This window comes from Leptopilina boulardi, unplaced genomic scaffold (assembly GCF_019393585.1).
Source record: "Leptopilina boulardi isolate dan_hultmark-lab unplaced genomic scaffold, ZJU_Lbou_2.1 LbouV2_38, whole genome shotgun sequence".
Taxonomy (NCBI): domain Eukaryota; kingdom Metazoa; phylum Arthropoda; class Insecta; order Hymenoptera; family Figitidae; genus Leptopilina; species Leptopilina boulardi.
Genome location: NW_026137951.1, coordinates 3,039,511 through 3,052,284, shown reverse-complemented (window position 1 = coordinate 3,052,284; position 12,774 = coordinate 3,039,511). Strand labels below are relative to the sequence as shown.

Sequence of the window (12,774 nt, the reverse complement as noted above, 5' to 3'; positions counted from 1 at the left end):
TTATTAGAAGAATTATTTTTTTTTATTTGAAAACCGTAACATGGGACAATAAATACGTTCATAAAAATATATAATTAGCATTTCTTTACATGGGTAACGTCCTTTACGTAACTGAGTAGCCTATACAAAGTCCCCTCTTGCTCTTAATTGCGCTACATTTATGTGGATTCAACTTTCGATGTGAAAGAGTTTGAATTAGAAAAAAAAGGAATTTGCATATTTGCAAATTTTGAAAGTGATTCGCGAAAAATAAATAAAAAAAAATAACAGTCCCTAAATGTCAATTTTAAGCCTGATCATTTATTATTTTGACAAATGCAAAACTTGGCGCAATCTCAATTTTTACTGCAAGAAATTTCCAAGACGTAACTCCAATCGTTTTACGTCGTGTTTACGTTTATATATATATATTAAATTAAAAAAAAATTGTAAGAAATTAAAAAGAGAAAATTTTAATTTAATAAAATTTAATAAATAATAAAAAAATATTATTTAACAAAATAGAAAAATAAAAAAGAAAATGAAGGAAAATAAAATAAAATTGCAAAAATTGAATTAAGTTTTCAAAAATGGAAAAAAATTTTAAATATATATATAATTTATTGCTCTAGGACATTAAATTGAAATGAATATATATTTCAACTTTCAAACAAGTTTAATTATACATTTCATAAGAATTAGGTAAATTTCTTTCCTCTTGACAAGTATGTATGTGTGATATCGTAAAGAAGGTAAATAATTTTTTGAGGAAATCAGGTTATTCGTAATTTCAGAGTTCCTTTTTGGTAATTAGATTTCAAAAAAAAAAAAAAAAACTCGAAAATAGAAAAAATTAAAAATTTTTTTTTCTGTGCATAAAATTATTAGATGAAAAATATTGATATTTTCAAAAAATCCTTCTTTATCATCTAATAATGATAAGAAAATTACATCATCATTATCATCAAACGCAACAAACAATAAACTCATTATCTATCGCACACTCGTTAGCATATTAACATTATTGGTCATTGTAATTATTATAATTTGCACCATAATTATAGTTCACCTAACCATATAATATTACGTAGCAACTCATAAATAAAACTTACACCAAATGTAATCCGTTTCACTTCGTACTGAATGTATTCATCACTATGGTAGAGAAATTCTAATAATTCTCTATTCAGTAATTAATTTTCCTTTCAGAATATATATATATATATATATATATATATATATATATATTGTACAATGTATTATATTTCTATATCAGATATAATGTTCGAACAAAAATTTAATAACTAAATAAATTCATAATCAGTGAGCGCGAAATTTCACTTAATTGTAAATTTTTATAATGGTTTTTTAGGAATTATATAATTTTCATCAATGCGGTAGTTTTGAACTATATATTTAAAAAATAATAAGTAATATCTATACAAAACAATGGTACTTTATTTTTTTATTATTAATATTAATTAATTAGTAAACAAAAAAATAATAAATAAAAAAAAAATTATAATTTGACTCAAATTAAATTAAAATTCCCCAATCTTTTAATCAACGTCTCATAATCTAATGCAATAAAGAACCAGAAAAGTTATTTATCTCATTCATTAACTTCATTGTTAATATATATAGAAAAAATTCTATATGTATATTCACCTCGTTAATAATCGGCGTGTGAGCGAAAATTTACACATACTTTTGTGGGAGTGTTTCTCTCTATATCTCTCAATAGAACTAAAAAGAAAAGAGCTATGCAGGAAAAAGTAACGAAAAAAAAAGAAAAGGTAAAAAAAAATAGAAATGAAATCGAGCCGAGGAATCGTGACGGTTGGTCGTGTGTCCCATGGGGAGTGGTGGTTGGTTGGACGCACGGTGTGGGACCACAATCGAGGAGTTTCTTGGCCACACACACACACATATTTATTTATACATATTTATATATATAATACGAACAAAGAACGTGGGGGTAAAACTTCTTGGGCCAGGGTACTTGGGCCCCCTTACGAAGGCGAAAGTGTGCCGCGTATATAAGGCCTGAAATAGTAAGCAATCAGCATCCAGTTCACTCCTGGACGCACCTGGAATATCGCGAATTACAAAAATGAAGAGCCTGGTACGTCAAAGAAAAAAACAAAAATAACTGAGAAAAAAAGCCGCGAATGTGTCATTTAATTGTATCGTGTTTGTGAAAAAAAAATTAATTAATTTATTATTTATTAATAAATTATTAATTTATTAACTGAAAAAAAGTCCAAGTGCGCGCAAGTTTTAAATCGCGATTCGTGTATTTTTTTTTTTTTTTACTCTTGAAGTCCATTTTTTTAGTGAATATTTTTTAAGTTGTGTTCTGTTATTTTTCATTGTTAATGGGACCTGAGTATTTTTTTTTTTTTGCCCTTATTTTCGATTTTAATGAGGGAACAATTTTTTCTATTTGAAAAATAGAATTTCTTTTCTTTTCTACTTTTATCAATTCTTGTACAATTCAATTGAATTTTCATTTTTCTAATTCAATTTTAGATTATTTTCATTTTTTCCCCTTCGCAAATAATTTTCCCCAAGGAGAATTTTCTTTAATTTTCAATTTTTCTACATCAATTTTTGATAATCAGTTTGTTTTTACTAATTCGCTTCCAATTCTTATTAATTTATTTATTATTTCTAAAAAATATATTCTCATTTTTATTAAATCCAAAGAATGTTTAATAAATACAAAAAAATCAACCTTTTCGCGGAATTTATAATTAAAAAAAAAAAAAAATTTTTAAACGAAAATTTTTGCTAAATCATTTTATTAATTAAATAGTTTAAAGAACTATTAAAATTAAATAAATTAACAAATTTTAGTAATTTATATTTTACAATAAAATTAATTACTGCTAATAATTAATAAAAATTACAAATTAATAAATTGCTTACTGTTGAAAATTTTCAATGTATTTCTTTTATACTGTAATTGGATAACAATTTTCAATTTGAATAATATAATTAGTAAAATTGTATTCTGATTTTGTTAAAGTTGTTGAAATACTAAAAAAAATGGCACTTAATGAAAGAATTAATTAATTTATTAATTATAATTAGTTTTCCTGATAAAATATTTAGAAAAAAATTGAATATTAAATGTTTAGCTTCTACATTTATCTGAAAATAATAATTAACGGTAACATAGCAACTGTTTCTATGGTATTGCTAGCTTAGAAACCATTGCTATGGTAATCGCTACCTTAGTAACCGTTGCTATGATTATTGCTACCTTAGTAACCGTTGCTATGGTAATTGCTACCTTAGTAACCGTTGCTAAGGGAACTGTTCCCTTAAGAACCGTTGCTATGGTAACTGCTACCTTAGTAACCGTTGCTAAGGGAACTGTTCCCATAGGAACCGTTGCTATGGTAATTGCTACCTTAGTAACCGTTGCTAAGGGAGCTGTTCCCTTAGGAACCGTTGCTATGGTAACTGCTACCTTAGTAACCGTTGCTAAGGGAACTGTTCCCATAGGAACCGTTGCTATGGTAATTGCTACCTTAGTAACCGTTGCTAAGGGAACTGTTCCCTTAAGAACCGTTGCTATGGTAACTGCTACCTTAGTAACCGTTGTTAAGGGAACTGTTCCCTTAGGAACCGTTGCTATGATAATCGCTACCTTAGTAACCGTTGCTATGATTATTGCTACCTTAGTAACCGTTGCTATGGTAATCGCTACCATAACAACCATTGCTAAGCCAGCGGTTTCCATAGCAACCGTTGCCATAACAACGGCATTGAGCCACGAAAACCCTAGAAAAAAAAGATGTCCTACCAATAATTCTCAATAATTTTATAAACATAACAAAAAATATAACTAAAAAGATAATAATTCCTTAAAAAAAAAATTTCAGATCTGCGTGGCTCTGTTCGCACTCGTCGTATCGGCGACGTCCGCACAAGAAGCTAAAATCACCAAAGAAGTTGAGGAGAAGAAACACGAGAAACGTGGCCTCTTTGACTTTGGCTATGGATATGAAGGTGGCGATTTTGGAGGTTACGAAGGTGGTGACTTAGGTGGTCATCATCATGAAGATCATCATCATGTGAAAACAATCGTGAAACATGTTGCCTATCCAGTTGAGAAGCATGTACCAGTTAAAGTGCCAGTGCCTCATCCCTATCCAGTTGAGGTTAAGGTTCCAGTTAAAGTACCAGTTCATGTACCATATCCAGTTGAGAAACACATCGAGAAACCAGTTCCATATCCAGTACATGTGCCACAACCATATCCAGTTAAAGTACCAGTACCACAACCATATCCAGTTGAAAAAATCGTTGAGAAAGTTATCAAGGTTCCAGTGCACATTCCACAACCATATCCCGTTGAAAAAATTGTCAAAGTTCCCGTAAAGGTGCCAGTTCATGTTTCAGTACCATATCCAGTTGCAAAATTGGTTCCCTATCCAGTTGAAAAAACTGTTCATGTACCAGTACATGTGCCAGTTAAGGTACATGTTCCACAACCATATCCAGTTGAAAAAATAGTCAAGGTACCTGTACATATTCCAAAACCATATCCAGTTCATGTTCCAGTTGAAAAACATATTCCAGTTCCTGTGCATGTGCCAGTGCACCATCATCATTCTCATCATGAAGAAGGTGGTGAGGGTGGTTACGGTGGTTACGACTTTGGTGGTTATCATTAGTAATTTTTTTTTGTTTTTGCGCCTAGATGTTTCACCTAACATGTAATTTATTTGTTTGTTTGTTTTTTTTTTTTGGTACACGAATGATGGAAAATTTTTTTTGTCATTATCTTGAAAGAAGACACATGTTATGTGAAGCTGATGACGGCACCAATACGACGAGTAACGAACAACCTCGTTCATGATCTTTATTTAATTCATTATATTATGAAGTACTTGGGATCCTAGTCGTTTAGATTTTGTTATTATAATTTCGTCAAGTTATTAATATTATATATAGTTTAATTTTTATGAAAAGGAAAAAAAGTATATTTTTTTTTTTGTCAAAAGGTCTTGGATCCTCAGTATTTCACCATGGTCTCAACAAAGGATCCCAATAATAGGGATCTTTGCTCGAGAGTAGCATCTTTTTTTTGTACCTTTAGCTAATAAAAAAGTATTTTTGTACGGAAACGATAATAAAGGATTTTTCCAAAGTATTTAAATGATTTCATTTTTATTTATCTCTATTGTAAAATTGATGATGAATAAATAAAATGCATTTCATTACTTCTTAAAATTAGGAACTTATTTAATTGCTCTCATTTAAATTATCCAATTATTAATTATACCTGAAGTTTATGAATTTTCTACTTTTTTTTATTTCTTTTTTCCAAATATTTACTTATTTTTTAAAATGGTGGAATTAATTATAAAAAATTGCTTTACTTTATTTAATTCTTTATCTAATGTCAACTTTTTTTTTTTTTTTTTTTTTTTTGAAAAATTAATTTTCCACTTATTTACTTATGTTGATTAACGAGAAAGAAAATTATTCGAACAGTAAATAAGTAATTAAAAGAAAAAAAAGAAAATTATTTTCCTGACCATTGTGGTTCTGGACGATAAATTTTGTTTTTGTTTTTCTAAAAGAATTCTCAGAATATGATCTAATCGACAAATCATAATATATGTATACAAGTAAAGTGACTTTTAACACATTTTCTAATGTGAAAATTGCACCTTTTGGGAGTCAGGTAAAAAAAAGGGGGAAAAAATATAAAAAGTCAGCCAAGCAAATAAATAACCTAAACAAGCAATGAATGTCCTTCCTGTCTTATATACATATATATATTTATATATATTGCATGTACTTAGTAATTTCTGTCGATGATGTAAAGCAGCTTGAACTCATTAATTAGTATCATAAATCAAACTATATATATATACAATTCAATACGTTATGAAAGGATCATAATCTCGATTAGAACGATCCTTCGAAATATTTTCTTAGTGAGAGAATTTCTCGATTATATAAGTGTCATTATTTCGAATATATAAATCATGTATATCTTTCAACAGATTTTTTTTTTTTTTTTTTTTTTGGGAAAAATTTACGAGATTTTGGTTCAATATTCTTGTCTATACTGATAAATTAACTGATTTTATGAAACCATCATTGTCCAAATATATAAAATATCCACGTAGTAAATATACTTTATGATCTAATATTTCAACATTTAAATGATAATGTAAAATAGATATATAATAATTTTGGATAATGGAAATATAATTAAGTAAATAATTATTTAAAAACTGGAAATATAAAAATTAGAGAAATGAAATAAAATTTAAATAAAATAGATTAAATAAATAGAAATATAAAAAAAATTAAAAAAATAAAACAGATGAATAAAAAAATGAAATAAATAAATAAAGATACAAAAAATAATTAACAGTTGTCATGGACACGGTTACTAAGGTAACAGTTCCCTTAGCAACAGTTTCTAAAGTAGCAATTACCATAGCAACGGTTGCTAAGGTAATAGATCCCTTAGCAACGGTTACTAAAGTAGCGATTACTATAGCAACAGTTGCTAAGGCACCGATTAACATAGCACGGTTACTAAGTTACCAATTACCATAGCAACGGTTGCTAAGGTAATAGTTCCCTTAGCAACGGTTTCTAAGGTAGCAATTACCATAGCAACGGTTGCTAAGGCACTGATTACCATAGCAACGGTTCCTAAGGTAACAGTTCCCTTAATAACGGTTACTAAAGTAGCAATTACAATAGCAACGGTTGCTAAGGTAACAGTTCCATTAGCAACGGTTACTTAAGTAGCAATTACCATAGCAACGGTTCCTAAAGGAACAGTTCCCTTAGCAACGGTTACTAAGGTAGCAATTATCATAGCAACGGCTCCTAAGGACACAGTTTCCTTAGCAACGGTTCCTAAGGTAACAGGTCCATTAATAACGGTTACTAAAGTAGCAATTACAATAGCAACGGTTGCTAAGGTAACAGTTCCATTAGCAACGGTTACTTAAGTAGCAATTACCATAGCAACGGTTCCTAAAGGAACAGTTCCCTTAGCAACGGTTCCTAAGGTAACAGTTCCCTTAATAACGGTTACTAAAGTAGCAATTACAATAGCAACGGTTGCTAAAGTAATAGTTCCCTTAGCAACGGTTACTAAGGTAGCAATTCCCTTAGCAACGGTTACTAAAGTAGCGATTAGCGTAGCAACGGTTACTAAGGTATAAATTACCATAGCAACGGTTGCTAAGGTAATAGTTTCCTTAGCAACGGTTGCCAAGGTAACAGTTCCCTTAGTAACGGATGCTAAGGTAACAGTTCCCTTAGTAACGGTTACTAAAGTAGCAATTACAATAACAAAGGTTGTTAAGGTAACGGAATAAAAATTTGGAAAAACTTTCTACATTAGAAGTTTGGAATAAAAGAATAGTTTTAATTTTTTGGAGATATAGTTTTTCTTTTTCTCTCTCTTTTTTTTGTCACTAAATCATTTTTTACAAAAGTAATTCTCATAGAAATTTGTATAATTTAGAAAAGTGAGTCGAGTCGCATTCGGCCTACTTAGAATATATATAATAGAGCCACACTTGACTCACAAAAATGACTTGCTCGTCCGCGAAGAGAAAATTATGCAATTTGCTATTAGTGCACGCGACTTTAGTCTGAAAGTAACAGTATTATATATATGAGTGTACGAGAGAGCAGAGAATGTTTTGCCACCGCCTCCGCTGGCATAATCAGGGAACAAGAAACGATTGGAATCAGAATCTCTCTCCCTCTCATTGGACCCTATATATATATATATATATATATATATAGATAATATACATGGAGGAAGAGCTCAGGCGATGGCAGGAAACGATCTCTTCTCCCTCGATCCCCCACCAATCGTTTGCATCCCGTGCACGTAAATGTGCGGTCAATCTAGTTTGTAAATGTAAAGAGCGATTTCGTAATTTCAAATTTCCTCTCGAATTAAATGGTCAAGTTAAATATAATAAATAACTTCATTTTATAGCAATTTATAATTTAAATTTATTTTTTATATTTTATTATCATTTAAAGTATTTATTTTTATTTCTTAAAAATTAAAGGAGAAATTTTTTCACTATTGGGATAAGAATTTTTGATAAAAAAAAATTTTGAGAAAATTTGAAAGAGTTTTAATGAATTGTATAGTTTTAGTAATTTCAATTATTTTCTAGTTTTTAATTATCATGGTAGCTTCGATTATTTTTAAAAACTTCATTTATTGTTTTGCTTCAATTGTCAGTTCCTTCAATTAACAATTTCTCTAATTATTGATTGATTGAATTATTTTTCAAATTATTAGGTAGTTGCCATAATTATTGGTTCCTCTGATTATTAGTTATATTTCAATTATTGGTAGCTTCGATTATTTTTGAAAATTTTGTTTATTATTGGTAGCATTAGTCGTTATTCCTTTAATCATTGTTTCAATTTTTAATAATTGCTTCATTTATTGGTTCCTTTAAGCATTGATTACTTTAACTATTGGTAGCTTCAAAACTTTGAAATCAGTACTTAAAATAACAAATATTTTAAAATCTTCCTTTGTAGTTTTTCAATTTAAAAAAAACTTCTTCTTCTTTTCATAAAATTTTGATTAAAAATATTGAAAAAAGTTTTTGTGAAAGAAAGAAATCTTCAGAAGAAATGTGAATATTAAGAAAGACCATTCTCGCATATGTATATATGTAACTCGTAATAGATGATATAATCAAGATATAAACACGAAATTCCAATTTGCGAAACGATTCCTTGTGAGATCTGTGTTATGTCCATTTGAATGACTAATGATTCCTTTATAATAATATAGCGCACAATAGAACCATAGATCCATTTTACGATAGGACATATGGGGTATAACTTCACGCATCTGATTTTAGATTATGTCGTGAATTTTCACAATTTCTTTTTCTCTCTTTTTTTTCATTATTCATTGTCTGTATATGATTTAAAGGACAGATTAATAACGAAAATAATATATTTTCTTGCCGTCTATAATATTTTTTACTTATATAAATAATGTAGCTTCGATAATAAAAGTTATATATATATATATATATATATACTTTTACGAAAATCGTAAAAACCCAGTTATTGCGATTCTAACTCTTGCGTAAATTGGCAGGATGCTTCAAGCAAAACTTTCATATTTGAAATGCAATTTTAAAACTGTATCATGTCCAGGTGACAATATATATATGTTTCGTCATTTTTTTTTTTAATTTTGTAAACTTTATGTAATTTTCATGTGCACAAATGTATGACATTGTGTAAAAAAAAATTAAATAACGTGACTTAATTTTGTCATTTTATATTAGATGTTCAAATTTCGCGAAATAGTTTTTTAAAAATATTTTTTTTGTTAAGAGTTTATTTATTTTTCTCTTTAAATAACAAAAATTAATTTCGCGAAGCAGAATTTTTAATTATTTTTGCGTTTTTAAAAAGAATTTATTTATTTTTGTCTATATAAATATATCAAAAAATATTTTACAAAGTAGAATTTTTAATTATTATTATTTTTTTTTTTTTTTAATAAAATGGAAAATTTTTTTGATTTTATTACAGAAATAAAGGTAAGTTGAAAGCAATGTATATATGATTCAAATGGATTCTGTAATAAGGAGACACCTTTCGCTTCGTGGAAAATTCTCGAACTTCTTGATACTCCTGCTGCCGATAAAGGAGGCCACGATATTTATATATAAATAAATAAAATATTAAAACAAATAACAAAATATAATAAAAAAAAGACAATAAATTTTTTTAATAATAACATTAATAACAAAATATATTCAAATAATTGATCAGTAAAATATAATTCAAAAAAGAATTTTTGTGATTTGAAAAAAAAAATTCCAATGCGAATTTTTTAAGCAAAAAAAGAATAATTTAATTAATAATTCAATAATAATTTCAATTGTCTGTTAAATTTTCTACCAATTTTTTCTTAATTTAAAATTTATTAAACAATATCAAGAAATTTCAAAAAGAAAAAAAATTCGATAAAAAATTTTTTTCGAACAAATAAAAATTTTCATATAAAAATAAAAAAAAAAAAATTATAAAATTATAAAAATCAAATAATTAATAATTAAGGAAATATATATTCAAAATGAATTGTTTTTTTTAATAAAAAAAAATCCAATTGAAAATGAATAAAATCTAATGTACATCTATAAACAATGTTGGAAAATTGGCTCCAATCATATATATATATATACAAAGAAATTGATGTGTATATACTTTCAATTTTCAAAGCTGACATGGATCACTGAATATGAAGATGATTAACTTTCGAAAACTGTGTTCGCGATAATAACTTAAGGTTTATAGGTATATTTCAAGTCACCGATGCGAAATAATGATTATTTTCTTAGTTTCTTTATAAACGCGTATAATACTTGAATAATAATAATCAAAATAAAAATAACTTTAAATAAAATGCCAAACAATAAGTTTCTTCACATTTTTTTCAAAAACTTGTTCGTCACATATAAAATAACAAAAATAATATATTTTAACATAAATTTCTTTTTTGAAACTTAAAAAAAGTTGAAGCAAAAAAAAAAAAGATTTGAAATGTCATGAGAATAAAAATCAACTTTCCACAATATTTCAAGCGGTTTAAAACTTTTTCTGTTTATTTAACTTTTCTTATAAGAAAATGTATGAAAGCATTTCATATGAAAAATAAATTTTTTTTTCAGAAAATAATAATAATAATGACTAAACAGTTAAAAATAATAAATAAAAATAATTACTAATTTAATATTAAATATAAATTAAAATAATTATTGTTTCAGTAACAAAAATATTCTAGAAATATTTATTAAATTTTTGATTTTATCATTAAAATTTTTTATATTATTTTTATTTAAAAAATAAATTTTTTTTTTTAATTTAAAAATGTATCTTCAATACATTTATATTTATGAAAGGAAGGAAAGATTGTAGTTTGAATTACTGTTCTTTTATAAACTATTCAGATAAACAATAGTTACAATATAATATGGAAGGCGAGAATATGTTATGTAAGTATCTTTCAGCGAAATGGATTTTCTGAAATAAACGAGTAGGAAACACATATTTTCATGTATAAAATAAAGTTTTTAATGGAATTCACTTCAATAGTGTTTAACTTCCTATTCTTTGCTTTTATCATAAACATCGCTCGAAATTCCATACAATTTTACGATTATATAGATTACACTTTCAGATATATGTAAGAGTAGAAAAATTTAAATTTATCATTTTCCAATTAATTAAATAATTTTTTTAAATTTATTTTACGACTGAATTTCCTACATCGGACATATAAACCTCATGTAAATATTAACTAAATAACTATATATTTAATTTATCAATTAATTTCATATTATATAATAATAATTTCATTAATATTATAATCTTAGAAATTATTATTATACGCAAATAATATACTGTAAAATTAAATATTTTAATTACTGAATAAAATTTTTATAACTGCTATAGAATGTGCATCAACTATTCATATATTTTAGTTGTAAAATTATTATAAGATTAGCAGATTTATAATAAATCGATTAATTATATAATAAAATAGTTAAATTTTTAAATTATAATTAATTTATTTTCACGAATAATTATATATAAATAATTCATTAAAAAATTAGTAATAAAAATTTATAATTAAAAAATAATAAAAAATAAAATGAATAAATAAAAAAAATTATTTAGTGAATTAATAGAATGATATGGAAAAATTTTATTTTATTTTTTTTTGTTATTTTTTTTTTAAATAAAGAACAGTAAGAAAAGCATTTAGCGCTGATGAAAATAGAATAAATTTGCACATGACATTTGCGAAAGTAAGTGAAAAGAGAAAAATATCGATCGACTTCTAACATTCACTCATAACAATAAATTTCGCGTTATATAAATACAAGACCAAGCTCATGACCGTTTCAACATACATAAGTTAATATATATATATACACACAAGTAGGAGATAAATATGCAATTAATAATGCTTTCATAATGCCGGAAATAACGTCTTACGCGTGCCACTGAACATATTATAAACCAAAAATTGTTGCAGTGGAGAAAGAAATTTTTAATAAATTTTTCAATTTTATCCAACGAAAATCGTCTTAGAAAAAAATGAAAATTAATTAATTTCATTAACTATTTTGTTTTATAGTAAAAAATTATTATTTTATCCACTTGGAAAGATTCCCCGGAAAATGCCCCCTGGAGGTTCTATCAGAATTCCGACGGAACTTCCAACGTAATTCCGTCGGAATTCCATCGGAGTTCCAAAGAATTTCCGATGGGATTCCGACGGTGTTCCAATGGAATTCTAACGGAATTCCGATTAATTTTTTTCAACATTTTTAGAGTTCTAATTCCGTCAGAATTCTGTCGGAATTACGTTGGAAGTTCCGGCGGAATTCTGATAGAACCTCCAGGAGGCACTTTCCGCTAAATCTTTCCAAGTAGGTATATAAAAAATTTTTCCTATATATTTTTTTTTATTTTTTATATATTATGATAATAGTGAAAATTATTATAATAATCCATATTGTTATTATTGATTGTAATTTAATTAGTAAATTATCATTTTACTCCCATTATTTCCGCCCGCAATCCCTATTATTGGATTTTATTTATCCGCATTAATTTTGGAAATGATAATGAGCAATTGAAATATTGAATTAGTTGGCAATTAATAGAATTTAACCTGCGCAGGAAAAATTATTCCAATATAATTATAATTTTTATTAAACTCATATATAT

At 26.6% G+C, this 12,774-nt stretch overlaps 2 protein-coding genes across 2 annotated transcripts in view; one reads left to right on the top strand and one right to left on the bottom strand.

Annotated features, from left to right (window-relative positions):
- Window positions 1-12,774, bottom strand: part of LOC127288007 (angiotensin-converting enzyme) — a 74,545-nt gene that overhangs the window by 24,529 nt on the left and 37,242 nt on the right. The gene's annotated exons all lie outside the window — the stretch shown is intronic.
- Window positions 1,945-5,146, top strand: LOC127288010 (uncharacterized). Its single transcript, XM_051315192.1, has 2 exons — window positions 1,945-2,104; window positions 3,873-5,146. The coding sequence occupies exons 1-2, from the start codon at window positions 2,093-2,095 to the stop codon at window positions 4,665-4,667; spliced, it is 807 nt and encodes a 268-aa protein (XP_051171149.1). The 5' UTR covers window positions 1,945-2,092; the 3' UTR covers window positions 4,668-5,146.